Here is a 20112-nt window from a genome sequence, read left to right on the forward strand (position 1 = left end):
TCGAACCAGTTGCACAGTCTCGTTTCGAGTCGTTAGTTCTACCAGATCCTCGACGTCTCGCGGATCAACGTCCGAATCGAATAGGAGGCGTCGATCGGGCCACCTGCCCGATGCTTGAATGCTCCTCTATTGCTCGTTCTGTCTCTATCGAAGATCGGTACCCGACGACCGAGAAGAGTCGTCGAGCGCGGACGTGCCCTTTTCCTGCTGCTCGAACGACGTTCCGAAACCGTGCGTCCATCACGACATTCTGAACCCCAGCGCCGCGTACGATTACAACCCGAAACACCTAACGATCTCCACCCTCGGCTGTCGATCGAAGATCCTGGATCGCAGCGAGAGCATCAGGACCTTCCTGTCCGGATACTTGGCCCTGTTGTCCGCCTATCAGGTAGCAACGTTCGCACCGTCGATTAAGACTACAACTGCCGAACACTCGAGCATCGATTACCCTCTCCGCCTTGCAGGTAGTCCTGTCGTTCCTGTCCCGTCTGCTGCAAACCGGCCACGCCGACGAGTTGTACATAGGACCGAAGAAAGCCCTGTACCGCCTTTGGATACTGTTCAGCCCAGAAACTAGAGCCGGCAACGCGAAGCCGCCGATGAAACGCGAGAGGAGCGGGCGCACTCAACCCAGAAAACGAGCCAGTCGCAGGCTGCCCCCTTCGTCTTCCGAGAGCTCCGACGAGAGGGATCGAGCGGATCCTCTGTCCCGGAGAGTGCAAAACACGGGCGTGAAGCTGTTGAACGAGATCCGCTCAAAGATCTCTGCCAAGTCGAAGAGCCTGCCCCTCGTCGAATCCTCCGCATCGATCGCCGACAAGTTCCGTAGGCGAGACAGCTCCGCGTCCGAGGAAACGCGGCCAGAGGGAGGGAAGAAACGCGCGTCGAGCCGCGCGACCAAGTCCGGGCTGCTCGTGAGAAAGGATTACGATTCATCGATCGCGGACGATCCACCGGCTCCGCCGCCCCCTCCGCCCTTGGCGGCCTTCGACGAGGACGCGACAAAAGGGATCTCAGCGGAGCAGGAATTCCTCGAGCGGATAACGGCCAATCGGAACTCGGGCAGGCGCATCAAGGTGCTCGAGAGGTTCGGGAGGATCGAGGGGCGGCAGGATCGGGGCACGCAGCACAGGGAGGGCGGAGGGGCCGACTGTAGCGAGCGCACGTCCACCTCGAGTCGTTCCAAGAAACTTGCCCGCGTCAAGTTCAACCCCAGCGACGTCTACGACAGATTCAAGGGTACCCTCCAGCACACCCTGGCCAGGAGGGAGGCTGTGCGAGCTCGAACGGCGCCGGGGAGAGTTCGCGTCGAGAGGGTTCCTACGAATTTCGATGCCAGGAGGAGCAGCCTACTGGAGAGGCTCGGTTGCAAGAACGTCCCACCCTGTTATCGCTTGCTGGCGAACTTGGAGGATCGAGGGCGACCGGTGTCTCGGACGAACGCTGCGCCCACAGCCCCGCCCATGCCGAGTCCTTGCTCGAGACACACGCTTCGCGAGCAAAGACGATGCAGCATCTGTCATCGTCTCGTTCGGCAAAGTTCCTCCAGAAGCTCTTCGGACCACCGGTGATCGTCTAGCTTCGAGAAGACCCGTGTAAAAATGTAAATAGGCGTTGGCGACTCTACCGACGATTCCTTTTGCGTCTCTTTGGTTGTTCGTTTCGAACGTCCTTTCGACAGATTGAACGCAACCGTACAATACTTGATGGTTTATTTGCCGAGAAGTAAAATACACAGGCATTTGTTATAATGGTACTGCCGAAGAATACTTCTTACGTCTCTGTAATACATCTAGCGACAATACATCGGTACTAAAAAGAGAGAAGCTGATATTTCTTTTCTTCGAGCAAAAAGTTCTCCGTTTTACCAAATACTTTACAACAGTTTCTCATCCTCTCTTCCTTTCTCTCTCTCCCTTTCTCTCTCTCTCAATCTCGCTTTTTCTATAGTTTTCCTTAACGTACCCTTACCTCGCGTTAAACGTACACTAACATCTCTCGCTGCCCCGTGCCTAACGGCCTCGCGGGTTCAAAGTTTACAACAGTCCGCGAGATACCTCGCCTGTCATCGTTCCCGCCTGTCGAGTAGAAACTAGAAGGCTTCCGGGACGCAGGGACGCGCCCCTCGCACGGGGACGCGCCCCCTGTGTCGTTTGCACCGACGCACTTCTGCACGGTGGTCCCAATTGCGGCGATCCCCGCGAATATCGTCGACCTCTCCCTAACTCGATCGCGATCTACGTCGCCTCTGGGGACAGTCGCGGGGCGACGTCTTCCCTCCTAGTCTAGACCCGCTGTACGACCAACTGCACGCCAGCGTTCAGCGTTGGAACCAGTCTCTCCGATTTCCTCTCTTAATTATTCAGATTTAGCTAACGGGCTCGAATCGGAGAACGAAAGAAATCGATTAAAGTTGCTGGTTCCGGCTATAGTCATGCCTTTAGATTTTTCTAATCGGGATTGCCGCTTCTCGATGATGCTCTTGGCCACGCCTAAACGACCAGTGTCTTTGCAATTCGCGATACGGTAGATACGAGCTAATTGGTACCAAGATGGTCCCGACAATCGATTACAGTTTTGAGAATAGCGAAACAAGTCAAGTGCAATCGTAACGCTTTTACGAGTGATCTTCGTTGGTTTGCTGTTTGCTTTTTCCGTAGACTTTCGGACCGGTCGTTCAGGCGATAATTGCGATGCACGGCGATGGAAAGAGGAGTTCAAAGCGAATAAGAGAGGTGGTCCGTTCGTCCCGCGCGACTTTCCCCGAGCGATCCTATCGAATACTCCATCATCTATCAACAACAGCCCTTCGTCGTTCACACTGTTCCCCATTCACTCGCGCTCCGGACCTTTCTCGATCGTTCGCAGCTACGTACGCTCCGCTATCGACCTATAAATCCAAACTACGCGTCTATCTACTGTCTGCGTGTTTTTTTTTTTTTTTTTGTTCTCTATACAGTTTTCTGTTTTTTGCGAATATTGTTTGAAAGGTACGCGTACCACATAGACCCGGTCAAAGGTTCGATATGAGTTACTCGTTCGAGATACGAGGGACACACCTTTGTTCTCTTGTAAAATAAGTACACGTTACACGTTATATGCTATATGTACATATACACATCTGTGCACGTATGCTACGCATGTATGTATCTATGTATATGTATATGTATATATATAATATATATATTTATATATGTGGGTACATATAACGTATAATCCTCGAATAGGCGGTGATAAGTAGTAACGACGAAGTAACAATACAATATTGCTCGATCCCGTATCATATAATATATAATATATATAATATTTATAGTAATAATGTAACGATATTTATCCGCTCGCGAATAAAATAGCCTTTTCTCGCACATCAATCTTTCTCTCCCTCGCATTCGTGCTTTCTCTCTCTCTGTCTCGCTTTTCTCACGTTCTCCTATATAGAGCTACTTAAGAAAAGGGCTCACCGCGCTCTGTATCTCTCTCTCTCTCTCTCTCTCTCTCTCTCTCTCTCTCTCTCTCTTTCTCTCGTTCCGTTCAAGTATGCATTGTGTGTTGTCTGTATGTATGTACCATATACACATATATATTATATATCGGTAGCTATATAATTATTATAGTATTATCGCGTAATAGTATAATAAGTATATATATATATACGCGTATATATAATATATTTATCACTATTTATAGTCGTCTGTGTGTTCTCTTCTCCCTTCAGAGTAATTAATTACGATAGGCCTAACGATCTCGAGCAGCGGTCACGTCGTATATTTAGCCTGCCTCCTTCTCGCGCACGCTCTCGCTCTCTTTCACGCTCGCGTTCGCTCGTTTGCCCTTCTCGCAACGTACATCGTGAAATGCTTTAGAGCGATCCGCGATTTCCTCGTGCCTCCCCTGCTCGGCGAGGAAAAGCAAACCGAACAAGCGACACCGAAAGAAGCTGCGCGTACGACGGAAGGGCTTTGCACAGCAGCGGCCAATGCGATTGCAGCGTTACGCCTTACTGTTACTTGCCGGTGATCGACACCGCAAAATCGGAAACAAGTTTCTCGTTTCGATACTGAAAATATATTTACTTTGAATTTTCAGCGATCCCTTGTAATCAATTATACACCTTTCTCAACGCGATAATTCGACGACGTGGATTATTACCGTGCATGTAAGAGTCATAAGCGAAAATATGGGCATACTCGAAACGGTAGGATCGCAATCTCTACGGCCACCACTGTACGCTCGTTTGTGCTCGACTCTGAGAGCGCGCGACGCGTTATTGCGATGCCCGAGTGCTCGCTGATAGCTTCAAGTTTTCGAGAATCACAGATAAAAGTCTAACAGGCGTCGAGCGAGACCGATCCGATCCGCCTCGCTGGCGAGGGGGATCGTTGCTCGACCGTGTTCGGTGCGTTTGGGAATCAAGTGGAATCGGACAGTGTATGGTCAGACACGGGACCATCTCGGTACGGTGATCGCCGAGATACGAGCTGGTAAACGAATCGCTGTGCACTTTGTTGCACAAACGTTAGAAAACATTGCGCGTGACATTAAGCTGTAAATCGAGTACGAGAAATATTCAATAAATATTTGAAATATTATCAACCGTTCGATATATTCTCTCGTTGGTTGATGTCAAAGAATGTCAAAGCTTTCCGATAAAAAGGGTTATACCTTCGAGGGAGAACCGAGTCTACAGAATCGATAGCAATCGACGTTACAGAGCCTAGGATCGTACCAAAGGAACCAATAGCTCCGAGTCCGAATTCCTGGTTGGCCGATGTCACAAGTTTGCCGCATCTCGGCGAAGACCATACGCTTCTGAGGGGAGAAAGATAAAGCTGTCCTCTCGCTGCGTGCTCTCCGTTCATCGAAATCGAAATGCTTATCGCTATGTGTATTAAATACGGTCCGTCGCACGTGTGCGGCACGTTTATGCGTATGCACATGTACACGTTGGATCATCCCACAAGTTTCTTCAAAATGTTCTCTATAGAAAACCAAAGGATTTCGAAAATGGAGTTGGCATCTACATCAACGTACGTCAACGATTAAATAACGAAAGTATTAATTCTGCATACTAGAAGTTAGTATTTAGACGTTATTCGTGGGATGTCCTGATACACGATGCATCGCATAGAATGCAAGTACGAAACGTGCATACACATACGCGCGTCGCCTGTGTCCCACATACAAAACGGATGCACCGTTGAGAATCGGTCTCGAGGCTCGCTCTTTCTCTCGCTCGTTCGCTCCGTTGGTTCCTCTCATTCTGCCAAGCTACTGGCTAATTTTGATGCTACCAGGGGTAGGGGTGTACGTATCAACGTGAGCGCCGACAGCATCCCAGCACCGTGTATGCGCGTTTCCCTTAAAGCTACAGAGGTAAGTGTAAAGACGCGAATACTGTTTTAAGGCTGACAGAGCTGTACAGAGCAAACACGGATGTCCGTCGCGTTGATTCTGTCCCCGGTCCGGTGTCCTCGTCGTTCCTCGCTAAGAAAACTCGGTCCCTTCGGTCGCCGAAGGTTATACTCTAGCGGCGCACGGAAGTCGTCCGACTCTGTTCCTCAAGTAGGTCGAGAAAAGGAGGCGGCGCTGCGCGGCGCGACCGTAAAAAGTTAGCGGCCCGCTAATCGATCGGCCGAGAGAGAGAGAGAGGCAAGAAGCAAGCGGATACGCGAGAGAAACCGGGACGCTGGTTCTGGCCTGGGAATCGAGGACGAGGAGGCGCACGCGGACCGCGCGAAACGGAAGCGGAAAATCCCTCGGCCGTCCTCCGCTTTTCCGCCCGTTTAACAAGTACAAAGTAGAGGTCCTTCTCTTCGTGTAAATACAGTAATGTACAATCTTCGTTTCGCGACAGAACTACCGGCCGCGCGACCCGTCCCGCGATGCTCTTATTTTACAATTAACACTCTCCCTCCGCTACGAATTACAAAACAAACACCGTTGCCCCGAATCGCAACGAACGCGATCCGCGCGTCTAATCCGTACGTTGGATCGCTGAATTACCGACGGGCCCGGCCGCTCGTTAGTTCTGCCGCGAACGTTCGTTCGTTCTCTCTTCCTAAACGTCTCTTTTTTTTCGTTTTTATACTTGTTTCGTTTATCGTTTCGTTTTGTTCATTTGGAGTTAAACCTTACTGTGACATCGGCGCGCTCGGCGCCGAATAAACGGAATCGATCTACGCTCTACGGTGAGTCGAGAGACAAAAACGACCAACAAAATTGTTCTCTATCTATACAATTACAACATCATCGTCGTATCTCTCTCACACACGCATGCACTCGTTCCCTCTCATCCTCGCTATCGCTCTGTGTCTTTCGCTCTATTCTTTCACTCACTCTCTCTCTCTTTCTCACTCTCTTTCTCTCGGTCGGTCGCTCGCGGCGACGTCCTCTCTTCGTTGCTCCGGTTGCTCGTGTCCTCTTCCCGCTCGACTCCGCCTCCGTCTTCTTCCGCAAACTATTCTATACCTTTTACACAATTGCTCTTTACCTTTCGCCGTCTTCTACCCTCTCTTCTCTTCCGGTACTCGCTGGCTTTCCCCTCCCGGTACCGAGTCGCTCGTGCCCGGTGCGTTTTCGTGGACCGGCGGAGGCAAAGCGCAGCTCCTCGATTCGATACAGGCGTTCCGCAGCGTGCGCGGTCAATAGAAGGGATACACGGTGAACGCCAGGTTTCTCCCTTACAATTTCAGAGACCAGTCGCACCCCTTAACCTACCACCGTTGACGACAACAACAAGTACACGCTACGCTATCTTAGATTCGTTGAGGAGACAAGAATTTCTCGGTTAAGAAGAATTAACGATCTCCCTAGTCGAAGTGTACTCCGTCCGTCGGTTGCGCACGTGCAACGTTACCATTCGTTGAACCACAACGGTGACCCCACGTGTCACTGGTATCCCTTCAGTCCACGCTGCAACGCTGCTCGCTCGCTACGACCTACGACGCTGCTTCGAATAACCGCGCGCGTCCGTCTACCTACGTATCGATCTACTACTGTACACGGATATCTTGGTCGTAACGCTAATCGTGATAACAAATTACATTGTATTGTATTACCTACACGGGGGCTCGCTGTGCGTATGTATCGTTCTCACGCGTGCACTCCCACACGCTGTGCGGTCTACACTATTCTCTCCCTTTCTCTCTCCCTCTGTGTATGTATGTATGTATGTATGTATGTATAGATATATATGTATGTATAGGTGTGCATGTGTGTTTCCGTGTACATGAGAGTGTATGGATGGCGCCGTACGCTACGCGTTCCTAAATGCGCCTATACAGCCCCCTGTGTGTTGTCCTCGCGGGTACGCGACACTTTGTATGTACGAGCCATTCATTTGTCAAAGTGGCTAATTCCACCAAATAAAAGTTCATCGAATTGCTCGTTAGTCGAGTATCTTGTTATTTGAATTTCACAGAATTTATAGAGTGGAGTTAATCGCTTTGGCCCGTGTACACCTCATATATCTTTCTCTCTCACTCTCTCTCTCTCTCTCTCTCTCTCTCTCTCTCTCTGTATGTGTACGTATCGAGTGTATTAGATGTAGAAATGAATTCGATGTCCGCCATTTGGGTCAGTTACAAATGAACTTTCGATGGAAATATGTTCTTTCGTTTCGCCGCGAGGACAGAACGGAACCGACAAAAATATTGCGCAATAGTTGATCTCTTTGACGAACGGTTCGAATCGAAAGGATAAACGAATGAATTTCTACAACCAACGCACGCGTGTCGCGTCGTTCTTCGCGCGTGTATACGTGACAATGTGAAAAAGGTACAGCGTGTGTTGTGCTCCCGGTACAACCGATGTTGCCTTTTCTTCTGCGTGCACGTGTCTGCCTGTCTGTCCGTGTTTATGTGTACATATGTGGTATCCGCCGGTGGCTGGTAGGTAATCTTTAACCCTTAAACAGGCGCGCGCTTGATCGTTATCGAAAAAACTTGTTCGTCTTGTTTGTTTGTTTGTTTGTTTGTTTGTTTGTTTGTTTTTTTAATATTAATCTAAGAGATTAACTAGTATCCCTCTAAAGATTTAACTTCTTATTACTTCATTGTGTTCGTATATTCTTTTTTTCTCTATTTCATTTTCTCGTCGTTTTAAGTTTCGTTCAAGATTAAAAACGTTACTCGATCGAATCGTTGATAAGGCTAATCGCGAGAGGAAGAACTTGGATAAACGTGCAATTGTTATTTTAAGTGAAACTGCTCTTTGTTTTACAAATCAACCTTTCTTTTTTTCTCTCATTCTCTCTCTCTCTCTCTCTCTCTCTCTCTCTCTCTCTCTCTCTCTCTCATTCTTTCACCCATTCCGCGTGGGCTGTTCATCCGGGGAAACGCTGTCCGTGTACGCTCGGCTGAGAATTGACTTGGCGACGACCAGACTTTCCTCTAACGCGGTGTCGCGACGATTAGACTAGCTTCGATTAATTCTTTAATAAAGAGATTCTTTCGTTTAACAGCTAGGCAACTCTAGGAAGTGAAAACTTGCCCTCTTAAGGGTTAAAGACGGTGTTTCGGGGGGAGTGGACAGTGTGACACGTTCGAGCAGGCCCGTCGGCGGTGGGCTCGAGCGTATCGGTGAAGAATGGCTAACGTAACCGCGACGAGGATCCGGAAAACAGCTGATCCAACGGTTCTCAATTCGCTACCTAAACTAAATTTCAACTAAACAATGTTACAGCGCAAGGTATTAACAAACAATTCCATAGATACGCGAACGGCGTAGAAGAATAAACGAATCATTTCCATTTGCATTTATTCTTTACTCGAAGCTGGAAACGTCTTCCAGTGGACAATGTACAGAGTACAACTGGATCGCACGCTGATTGGGTACAAAAACCGTTGAGAACCGCTGATCGAATATCAACAAATCACAAACACGAAGAGCAAAGATTCGCGCGGTCTCCGCGAGGAACAGAAGACAAGAAAGAAAGAAAGAAAGAAAGAAAGAAAGAAAGAAAGAAAAAGGCACGTGGTCGGTTAAGTACAACGGGATCAGTATGCAGGAACGAGCAACGATAAATCGCTGGCCGAAACGGTTGTTCCACGCGAATCGTGTCGAATCACCGGCGATCGAACGAGAAAGTACGGAAGATACAAAAGAAAAAGGACGGAGAAAGAATACACGCTAGAACTACCGTCATCCCGGGTACAAAGGAATGGTAAGAGAAATGAGCCGCGGGTACGGTTAGTCGAGAGTAACCGAGTGTGTTTCGTATGGTCGATGACTGCTGGTTTTATTGTAGACGCTGGTGTTGTAGTTTCTGTTGTATCTGTTGTTGTTGTTGTTGTTGTTGTTGTTGTTGTTGTTGTTGTTGTTGTTGTTGTTTTGGTAGTTGTTCGATGTGATAGTGGTAATGGTGGTAGTGGTGATGATATTATTGGTGCTGTTGGTGGCCGACGGGGTGCGGGTGGTCGAGAGTGGCCTTACTTGAGTAGCTGATGGGCTCGCTCGTTGGCCACCTTTATCCTCGTCTCGTTCGATTCGCCCTGCGTGCCAAAAAAAGAAACAAACGAAAGATCGTAACCCAAACTCAGCCGTGTAGGTATCGGAGGATTCATGGTTTTGGTCGGTCTTGGTTACTTCCTATGTGTCAAGTCACTGCGTTTCGACGTCGTTTGCTACCCCCAACCCTTCGCAGACCAGACCACCTTTCCGTAACGAGGATATCGTGCAAGACTTCGAAGAAACGAATCTTTCGCTTAACGTCGTTACCGTTCGAGTAACCATTCAAACGGAACAAATTCTCGGCTCGACCCGAGGGACGATATCGGAAGCAACGTTTCGTCTGCGAAGGGTTGAGCTTCTTCGTCCCCGTCTTTTCTTCTCGATAGGTTGTACAGTGGTCGCGAACGACGACGATGACAGCGACGACGACGATCCTGCGGGGTTTCATCCGACAAATAAGATTCCAAAGGGTTAAACACGATACCATCGTACGTGTGGATATAGGCGCTGTCGATCAAAGCCTCGAGATCGCCTTTTTCCGCTCGTTGATCCGTTGTCACGGTCGAATCGAGCCGTTGCCGAACGTAATCGGTATATTCCCCTAGACGCAATTGCGTTCAATTCGTCGACAGAGAGAGAGAGAGCGGCCGATCTCGAAGCTCCGACGACAGCTGAACGTGTACGTAGACATAATAATAGTAATAATCATAATAATAATAATAATAATAATAATAATAATAATAATAATAATAATAATAATCGTGGAGCTACCGTAGAAACCAGGTGGACGACACCAACGGCAAAGAAGATGACGCGGTTACAGGGGGTACAGAACTGGACGGCGTGTAGGAGGTAGCTAAGTACGCGAAACGTGATTCGTCGACGTTGGAACTATCGACGAGTCCAAATTCTTCGCTTACAGTCCCTTACACCTATCGCCACTGTACACGTCCTCCTTGCCGTCTGCGCGCTACCGTTCGGTCGAATCGTTTACACTTTCACGCGTTGCTTTCCGATCCGATTGTATCTGAACTGCGAGCGTCGGAGATATCGTGATCCTTTGCCAATTCTTTCGTTAGAAAAATAAGGATTCGTGATTCTTGATCGATCGTCGCGCTGCAAAATTAAAGGTTCCTGATCTTCCGTCAACGGTCCCGCTCGAAAATCGGAGATTCGCGATCCTCCGTCAGCTCCGCGGCGGGAAAGGCCAAAGTTCCACGGTCCACGAACCGATCCAAGATTCGTCGACGGTAGCGCGCAACGGCGGCGAATCGATTTACCGAATAACTTCCAGCCGAAAGCGCGCTCGAGGTTGCTCGGACTCGCGAAACGGTTCCAACGTCAACGACGCGTGTAACGAGTCGACGCGCGATCGGGAGCAACTCGACGATGATTCGTTCGTTGTAGCAGAAACAGGTGGTGGAGATCGAGTTGGAGACAATACAACGAGTTGGGTGGTTGACGGTTGGGTTGGTGGCGGTGTCCGACCGACGACGAGAAGGCAGAAGAGGGGTTTTCGTGGTGGGCGTGTGTGAGCGTATCTTTTTTCATTTTTAATTATGTATATATATATATATATATATATAGATCATCATCGTATAAATAAATATATATATATATATATATATATACATATATATATGTAGGTAGATGTTACTATACTGGAGCCGGTGTATAATATATAACTCGACTATCTTTTTTTGTGCTTTTCGTTACTCTGTTTTTTCTCTGTTTTTTCTCTTTTTTGGTTTTCTGTTGTTTTTTGGTTTTTTTGGGGGGCTCGGAGGAGACGGGTACGTGGGCAGAGAGACGCATTTTACTTGAGCAGGGCGTGCGCACGCTGATTCGCCACGGCTATCCTCGTTTCGTTCGACTCGCCCTGCGGATTACCATAGTTCGGATTTGGTCAACACAGGTGGCACAGAAAAAGTAGAATCATCAAAAGTTGTAACGTAAAAAATGGCAACAAGTGTACAAGAACAGAGACAGACAGATATATCGTAACAATAGAATGAACTCGTATAATACGTAAGTAAAACAGACCAAAGAGAAAAAGATAGGTATAGAACTAAACGAAGGGCGAACAAAGCGTGACCGCGAGCGAAACGGTGCAATTCCAGCCTTTTTCCCTTCCCTTCCCTTCCCTCCCCATCCCTCTTTCTTTTTCTTTTTCTTTTTCTTTTTCTTTTTCTTTTCCTCCCCGTTGGATACTCTTTTCTCTTTTCAACAGAATCGTTTCATCTACTTCTCGCACTCCCCTACTCTATTTCCGACTCTATTTTTTCGTTTCTCTCTTTTCTTTATATATCTCTCCCCTTCGCGGTGTCGTAACACAGAGAAGACAGCTCGTGATATAAACAGTGGCAAAACAGAAGAATGACGTTTGTGCGATGACGAGGGGGAAGTAAAAGGGGCGGCTAGTCGTGCGGTGCACGTGCGTACGCATGCCAAAACGAGGAACGGGACGATCGTCGATCGATGTCCTTCGATCCTCGCGACGATTCGACCGGGCCGGAGGTTGCTCCGCCACTCGACGATCCTCCCGTCCTCGGAAATAGAAGTTCCGTGCCAATACAGAAGAATGTGTGTACAAGACAATCGAGACGGAAGAGAACGTTCTTTCGAATGCGCTCTCCCCGAGCGGAGGGGACGTTCCGGCCTCGTTACGAGCCTCCCGCGACCAGTTTTGCGCTCGATGCTACCTTTAACCTTTCAACCGCGCGTCTACCGAACGATTCCACAGAAAATTTTATTAACTCTACAACCGACGTGCTTATTGCTCGCGAAATTTCTCGATCCGTTCCAAGGGAATTATCGCAACTCGCCGTTCTATCGCTATTACCGATTTCAATTACTTTACCTGTTACCAAACGACCTATTACACTGCACGGATTGCAAAGGAATTCTGCCGATGGGTCGAAACGAGCTTCGCGGGCCTACGATCGATAAAGCAATCTCGAAATCGCGCGATCTCGGAAGGAGAACTCTCGTAACGTGTCCGGCAGCGATTCTCCGCGTTATCGAGGCACAAGACCACGGGGGGAAGGGGGTTGGAAGGTGCTGAACGAACCGGAGGGAACGCGAGTTCGTAACGACGCGTTGCCCATCGTCGGCGGCCAGAGATCTCTCGCGATCAGACACGCTCGTCGCGAGCCTCGAACGAACGGAAGCCCACGGCTTCTCGCTCGTCCCCGTTGGTCAAGGGGGATGAAATCGACGGGGCCATGGTAGAAAGCGAAAGCGACGACGAAAAGGTGTGTTGTGCATCGCTCTGAGCGCGTGCATCGTGAGATAGAAAAACTCCACGCATGCTCCGTGGAAGAGAAAAAATATATAGCGGAGCTAAGTCGTTCGCGGATCGCGTCGGACTCCTTCTTTCGCGGCGATCCTTTTCCTTGCGGAGCTTGCTCTCTCTTCGAATACGCGCCGATTCGGTCCTTCTAACCTCTTTTATTTCTTTTAAAGAGAAAAGTATAGATTCCGAGTGTCACGAAAATTCAGTCATTTTCTTTGCGAATGATTTGACACGAAACTCTCGAGCCTTTGGTACACCGTTGCTTGTTCTTTCGCGACGTAGACAACTTTCCGGTGACAATCATGTCCAAGGAATTTGAAAGCGAGCCGCGCGGCGAAATAAAATTATGGTACGCGTCGAATCTTTGAACCGCGGTGCGCAGAATTCGTAGAACGCCGGAGATTCGGAAATAGAAAGGAGAAAAGGGAAGAGCAAGCTCCGCGTGTCCGCGACGCGTTCGGCCCGACGTCGTGTCGGCGGCGTGTCGAGGCCGATCGAAGGACGCGCGAACCGCCTCCTCACCTTGCGGTTGATCCTGTCGATCTGCCGGTTCTGATTCTCCAGCTCGCTGCCCATATCGATCGCCATGTTTCTCAGATTACCGATCATCGTGTTCACCTGGCCCATGTTCTCCTCCATCTCCGTCTCACGGGCGTCGTTCGTGATCTTGCCGATGTAACCGCCCTGCGGGCCGAGCCCGTTCCGATCGTCCATCACCCGCTGGGGCTGGTTGTTGACCACCTTGCCGTCGTCGTTCCCTTTCCATGTACCTTCATCCTCCTTGAAACTGGCGCTTCTGCAAACCCAAAGCGATTAGCAACGTCGCGAAAGCGTCCCGACGCTAACGGTAAACAGTTGTCTTAAAGTTAACCGGCGGTTCGAGCTTTGACTTTAAGCTTTGGCTTTCCGCTTTGGCTTTCCGCGGTGACCTCGAACGCTTCGAAATTTAACTTCGAAGTCCGGTGATCGACGCTTCGACTTTCGAAAAAGATCGAAGAATCGGAGGAGACTCGAGATTTTCGAGTTACAGTTTCAATTTTTCCAGCTGAAGCTCTTACAAACTAAAGTTTGCGCGAAATCTAGAATGTCCAATTCGAACTTCCACTTAAGCTTAAAGTTCAAAGCTTAACGATAGGTGTCTAACGGAGTTTCAACCGTTCGCGGAGCTACCCGAGTCAGCCGTTGTTTCGTCTTTGCGTTCGAGACGGATCGAGTCCGGTTGTAAGTTTCGCGAGTCGAAAGGGACGGTCCGCGGAAAGTGAAAACCCGCGCGAGGAAAGTTGTGTCGCGGCCCAAAGAGCCTCGTGTCCCGTGGTGTCGGAGCGAGAGGACTGTTCGGTTCGAGTAAAGGCTGTAATAGAAGGCACGAGGCGTCGAGAGAGGTGTTAAGGTAAAGCGATCCGGGACAGCCCTACTTGTTGCATGGTAGAACGCAGAGACCGCAGCACTTTTCCATTCCGGTGAGGTTTTTCTCGGCCTCCCGCATGTCGGCGTTGATCTGGTCCATGCCCTCCTCGATTCTGTCCAGTTGCTCTGTTTCATCGTACGAGAAGACAGCGTTAAAAACCGTTCCCAGACCCGAGTTTCGGTTTGCGGCACGCCGAAAGGGAACGGACAGCACGGGAACTCAAACTATACTGCTCTCTACTGTACGCACGCGTGTCTTACTCAACGAAAACAAAGAAATCATTGGGAAATCAACTCGAACCAACGGAACTCAACGAAGAAGGAAACTGAAAACGCTGTCCGCGTTCCCTTTCGAGGACGTAATCTCGTTAAAAACCGATCTGGACCGTCGTTCTCCGAGGATTCGAGGAACAGGATGCTCTGTTTCATCGGTTGCCGAAAAATAGTCGTTTCCCACGTGGAAACCGATCGAAGAATGGAGACGCAGCTTGCCGGATCCCGTTCCTCGATCCCCCAACGACGACCAGAGATCTAAACCGTGCGGGGAGACGTCGAGAGCATCGCAATGTGCTTGGAAAAGATTGCCGATTCGTTGAAATTTCGAGTTTCTCAACTACAGACTTTTCTCAGAGATCGACAAATTCCTACATAAAAGTCATTCAAATCCCGGGAGACATATTTTTCTAATGAATTTCTAACGATATTCAAAGCTAGGCTTAACATCTCGAGAAAGACTAGGGAAACTTTGTCCGAAAGCAGCTTCCAGCCGCACCTTTCGCCGTTCGCTGGCTCGCAGCGTCGCGCAAAGTGCATTCCTGCAATATTCAGGCGCGATCGGTGCGCGACGGAGTCGCTGGAAGTACGCTAACTAATCGTATCGCTTTCGACGATGCCTCTCGACGATGCCTCTCGACGAACGGGTCCCCGGCGAAACGTGAAAATAACCGAAAAACGAGTGCAACGGGAGTGCAACAGCTAAGCAAAAGAGTCTCCCTGCTAAGGGTTCCAAGTCCTAAGATCGGGTGAGTAGCTTCTGTAATGTACTGGCTTGTATATACGGTGGGTAAATATATATATATATATATTCTAAAGGGTAGACTGGCCAAGTATAATCAAAATTACGAATCGAACCAAGTATATATGCTTCGACGGGTAGGCAATATATATATATATACATATATATATATATATATATAATAGAAAGAGAGCATCTGTCTCGTGTGACGTACTCGACCAACAGGTGTACATATATATATATACATACATATATATGTAATAAACAGATTATACATACATACATACATATATATATATATATAGATAGACAGGTATGTATATATACGTATATATACATATATATATATATGTTAAAAAAAAAGTATAACAGTAGTTGCAAGTATATAGGTGGTATATAATTGACTTACACCGTGCCGGTAGTGACGGAGAGAGAGGCGTATAAAACGTGGTGCGCGTGTCGTGCGACCCGAGATTACATCTGTATTTACCCTTTCGCACGTTACTTTTGTTTGTTACTTTATGTTTTTGTTTATGTTCATTTTTTGGTTCGTTGTTTATCCTACTTTCGCACGTTTGTATATACTTTTTTCTATTGCGTTTTTTCTCTTTAGAGAATTGCTGTTGTAGTAGTTGTTGTAGTAGCTGTTGTAGTTGTTGTACAATCCCTTTCATCTGTTTCTGTTTTGTCTACTTGTTTCTGTTTCGCTTCTACCGTTACAAAGCTCACACCTTTCCGCTTATAGATTTCATGTTTTATTGTTTTGTCTGTTCTCTCTGTTTTTTGTTCGTTCGCCTTCGTGAGATCACGGTAAAGAATCACGGTAGGAGAAAGAGAGAAACATTTACGCACACGTATACGTACGTATATGTGTATATATATATATATATATTTCGGTTGTATATATATACATACATACATACGTATACATATGTAAAGAAAAAGAAAGAGTTCACGGAGTCGAGAGTTTAAGGAGGAAGCAGGCGGAGAACGATAGGATGCAGAAGAACAGAAACCAAAAGAGAGAGAGAGAGAGTTATTTGTTTGTTAACGAAGAGATAGGCAAGTGTACACACAGGAAGAAAAAGAGAGAGGCAGGCGAACAGAGACAGCGGAGAGAAGAGAGAGAGAGAGAGTAAAAGAACAAAGAGAAAAACGGAGAAGGTGCTGGAAACAGAAGTGAGCAGAGCGAGAGAATTTGATGATCGAAAATCAACGAGCGGGAAGCTGTCGAAGTGGGATAGGCCAGTGAAGGACACGCGAAGGAGAAAGTTTGAAAAGAAAGTAAATCGATGATCTGAGCGGCGTGGCTGGTGAAGAGATGTTCGGGGAACGAATTCGGTGGTACCGTATGGTGCTTCTCATCGGGTATTACTATCGAATCGTTGTTTGGTTAGTGCTGGCTCGGTGGTTACCTGGAACCCCGTTTTTTCGAATCCGGCTCGACGGAAACGCGCAGTCATTTTCATTGCAAAATCATCGGTTGAAATCGGATCGAAATTGAAATTGCGAATGCAATTTAATACTGTGCTCCGATCGTTTATTTCAGAATAGAATTTATACTATAAGTACATTACGAATAATCATGGGAAATGTTAAAATCGGTAGACAATGGAATGAAACTAATTCGAAATGTGTTCTTCGTAGTTTGAAAATTGAGATTTCCGCAATAAACGCTAACTATCGTGAAAAGTGAACCGGAAGTCCGGCTAAACGGGATTCCAGCGTAAAACTAAGAAGAGTTCGATGGAAGAAGAGGGGGTTTCATTTTGCAGAGTGTCTGGACGATATTACACGCAAGAATCGAGTGTCGTGTGCGCGCATACGCGACATCTATACGCGCAGGAAGCGGTCAACGGATCCGCGCACGTGTAGAGGTCGTGTATGGCCGGGTGGATATGGTATATATATATATATATAAGAATCAAGATACACAGAAAATTTCGTCGATCGTTTTGCTTTTCTTGTGTCGGTTACACACGCACATATATAAATATATACGTACGCAGAATCGTACCGAGAGAGAACGCGATCGATCGGAAACTGAAACGCTGATCGAAAATCGTTTTCTTCTCGTCCATGTTCCGCGTAGGTATAGACAAATATATATATACATGTATGGTTGTATAAAAAATATAAAAGTTTGAGTATATATATTTGTATGTCTAGATTTGTGATGGCTTACCGCCTTGCTCGTCCAGCATTACGAGGGTTTTCATCCCGACCTCGTGGCTCTAAACAGGCAACCGACCAATATCAGCGGCTGTGTTAACACGTGACCAACAGGAAGCACCGTCGAAACGCTCCCTCGCTACGCTCCGTTTCTTTTTTCCGTTTTTTCCCTTTTTTCCGTTTTTTCCCTTTTTCTTTTCGAACATTTTTCCGCCCGTTTTCTCCGTTAGATTTCCCACCTCTACGGTTCAGTTCATCGTAAACTCTGTTCTCTACTTTAATTTGGCTGGTCGCGTTGCACCTTTATTGTACCGGTGTTTTCATTATACGCGGTTAACCCTTTGCGCTATAATTTAGCCGAGCGAAATCCGGGTCGAATATCTTGCTCGTGATACATTTACGTTTGACCTGAAATCGTGACCTCGAGTCTCGCTCGTAATATTTATGTTTCCTCCGAGCGAGACTCGCGAAAGTAGCGCAAGGGGTTAAAGGTCGCCGAGATTTTCCACCTCGGACGACGATGTCCCGAAAAGTATCGGTCTACGGGGAGACGTAGGGGGAAAAGGAGAGAAAGCGGGGGATCGATCGCTTCGCCGAATCAAGCTCGATTATATACCGAGGATGCTACGAATATTCGTTTTCTTCGTTTCATTGCTTTCTCGTCGGTTCAACGATTTTCCTTTTGACTTTCCTTCGCGTTGTTCGATTCGAAGGTTCGTTTACGGTCTCTTCGGAGGAGCGAGGGGGCGCGTGACGACGACGATTTCATCCTGATTCATTAATTCTATGCGGGGCTCGGGTCAGGCTCTGCTGGAGGACCAGGATCATTCGTACACTTGCGTGGCGAGTACAGACGCGCAGGAGAATAGAGAAAGTTGGATTTACCAACTGGAACAGGGGCCTTCAACCCTCGGAAAGTGGACGTTGCTGGATCGATCGGGGGTGCCTTGGCCCAGTCGCACTTTTCTCGGTGAATTCATTCCGACTTCTGCTTCCGAGCGCGTCGGCTCTTCGATTCTGAATCCATTGTTCGGGCAATTAAACGAGGAATGCTTAGGACGGATCGATTTCGGATTAAAGAATCGAGCCCGGTTTGCATTTCTAAAGGAATCTATCGATTCGAAGTTAAAAGCGAAGCCAAGCTTCAATATTCCATCGAGACACCGACGAAGCTTGGAATATTTCGCTCGGAATGAACCCAGACACCGCCCTCCGAGGATCGACCCTTAATTGCCAAGATTTTAGTGAAACTTCATTAAATTCCATATTTCCTCTATAAACGTTCACACGCTACCGGAATCGGAACTACGAGTCTAGTGTTTTCGTAGCACTGTATCGACGCAAATAAGGGTCGAACCCTCCGACCGTCGAGGGAAACGATCGACGAGCTCGTCCACCTGGAAAACACGCGTCATCTGGTCGCTCCTCCGGTTCGCTTGGGAAGAGCTTTCGAATCTCGCGCGCTTTGCCCGAGTGGCGGGACATTCGAGCGGGCGGAAACAGACGACAGAACCGGTTCAAGTAGTTCCGATGGAGAAACGATCGACGAAACGAAAAAGCGACGAGATGAGGACGCTAATTGGTAAATCCAACCAATTCGGGAGAACCGGAAGATCTAGTCGGGTTGGCTGAAAGGCGGACGGGAGCAGGGATCAATTCGATTGCACGTCGATCTGTGAAATTGCCAAGATCAGTTACAGATTAGAGACAGATTTACAAAAAACAAAAAAAAAAAGAGAGAGACAGAGAGAGAGAGAGAGAGAAAGAGAGAATGAATCGCACTGACATATTATTGCTAGATGGGACGTTTAACGCTCGAGCGAAGGTACAACTCCGCTTTCGAGGGGCTCGCCTCTGGCGAGTGATCGGAGAGATCGAAGGGTCGATGCTCGTGACCGCGGATGATGGGGGAGAGAACGATGAACAACTGGAGAATACGATCGAATGATCCGAATCGAGTTAGCGGCGAACAGAGTTGGCCGGAGTGTCATTCGACTAGACACTGACACTAATGATTAACACTGATTAGAAGCTGTCGGACTCTCAGAATTCTGTTTCTCGATATATTACCGCTAGGTAACGATTTAATCGATATTTCATTAATGATGAGCGCAAACGGTTTAAATACTGTCTTCGATTCGATTGCAGGTTACTCTGGGATTTCGAATGTGAAATTTCCAAGGTATTCTAGAGAAATAGCGTCAACTGTTCATTCTAAACGCGATCGAATGACACTTTGGCAAATCCTGGTGGCGAGCTTGGGGAGCGCGATGGCGATGATGCGAGAAGTAAGTAACTGACATGTTAAAAACAGGAGCAAGACGAGAGGCAGAAGCAGATTAAAAAGGAAGAGAAGAATACGCTTTCGTATTATTATTAGCTAGGCAGCAGTAGTATTATTAATATATTGTTCCAGTGTAGGCACTCAGAGTACCGTGGCGCTGTAAGATACAGAATTAGAAGGTTGCTTCAGCTATAGGACAGAAAAAGAGATCAAGAACCAGAGATAAACGGGCGACACGAGCTCTCCTGAGAAACCGGAAATCGTTATACAGGTATATGTGGTCCGTGTGTTGCCTGACCGCGTCCTCGTCGTCCTCGTCGTCCTTGTCGTCCTTGTCGTCCTCGTCGTCCTCGTCGTCCTCGTCGTCCTCGTCGTCGTCGTCGTCGTCGTCGTCGCCGTCATGGTCAAATCATCGTGAAACTATCCCCCGAAATTCTCGGAAGAAGACTTCAACCGTTTCAGTGCCAACGAAAGACTCTCTTCGTT

The 20112-nt window shown here is 47.9% G+C and overlaps 1 protein-coding gene and 1 long non-coding RNA gene across 8 annotated transcripts in view; one reads left to right on the forward strand and one right to left on the reverse strand.

Annotated features, from left to right (window-relative positions):
- Positions 1-8234: 8234 nt before the first annotated feature.
- Positions 8235-20112, reverse strand: part of Snap25 (Synaptosomal-associated protein 25kDa) — a 43834-nt gene continuing 31956 nt past the window's right edge. For 4 of the 7 annotated variants that reach the window (XM_076370089.1, XM_076370090.1, XM_076370088.1 and 1 more), the window contains exons 5-7: positions 14164-14281; positions 13271-13544; positions 8235-9494 (exon numbers count right to left, since the gene is read on the reverse strand). In XM_076370089.1, coding sequence (XP_076226204.1) covers positions 9432-9494; positions 13271-13544; positions 14164-14281 — 455 coding nt within the window. In that variant the 3' untranslated portion in view covers positions 8235-9431. Of the gene's footprint in view, positions 11333-13270; positions 13545-14163; positions 14282-17355; positions 17405-20112 lie in introns of all 7 variants that reach the window. The other 3 variants (XM_076370093.1, XM_076370091.1, XM_031977573.2) reach the window with 3 other exon arrangements.
- Positions 18395-20020, forward strand: LOC143174820 (uncharacterized). The gene is made up of 3 exons (XR_012999206.1): positions 18395-19418; positions 19491-19630; positions 19759-20020. It is a non-coding gene; the product is annotated as an uncharacterized LOC143174820 (long non-coding RNA).

This window comes from Nomia melanderi, chromosome 8 (assembly GCF_051020985.1).
Source record: "Nomia melanderi isolate GNS246 chromosome 8, iyNomMela1, whole genome shotgun sequence".
In the NCBI taxonomy this organism is placed as follows: Eukaryota; Metazoa; Arthropoda; class Insecta; order Hymenoptera; family Halictidae; genus Nomia; species Nomia melanderi.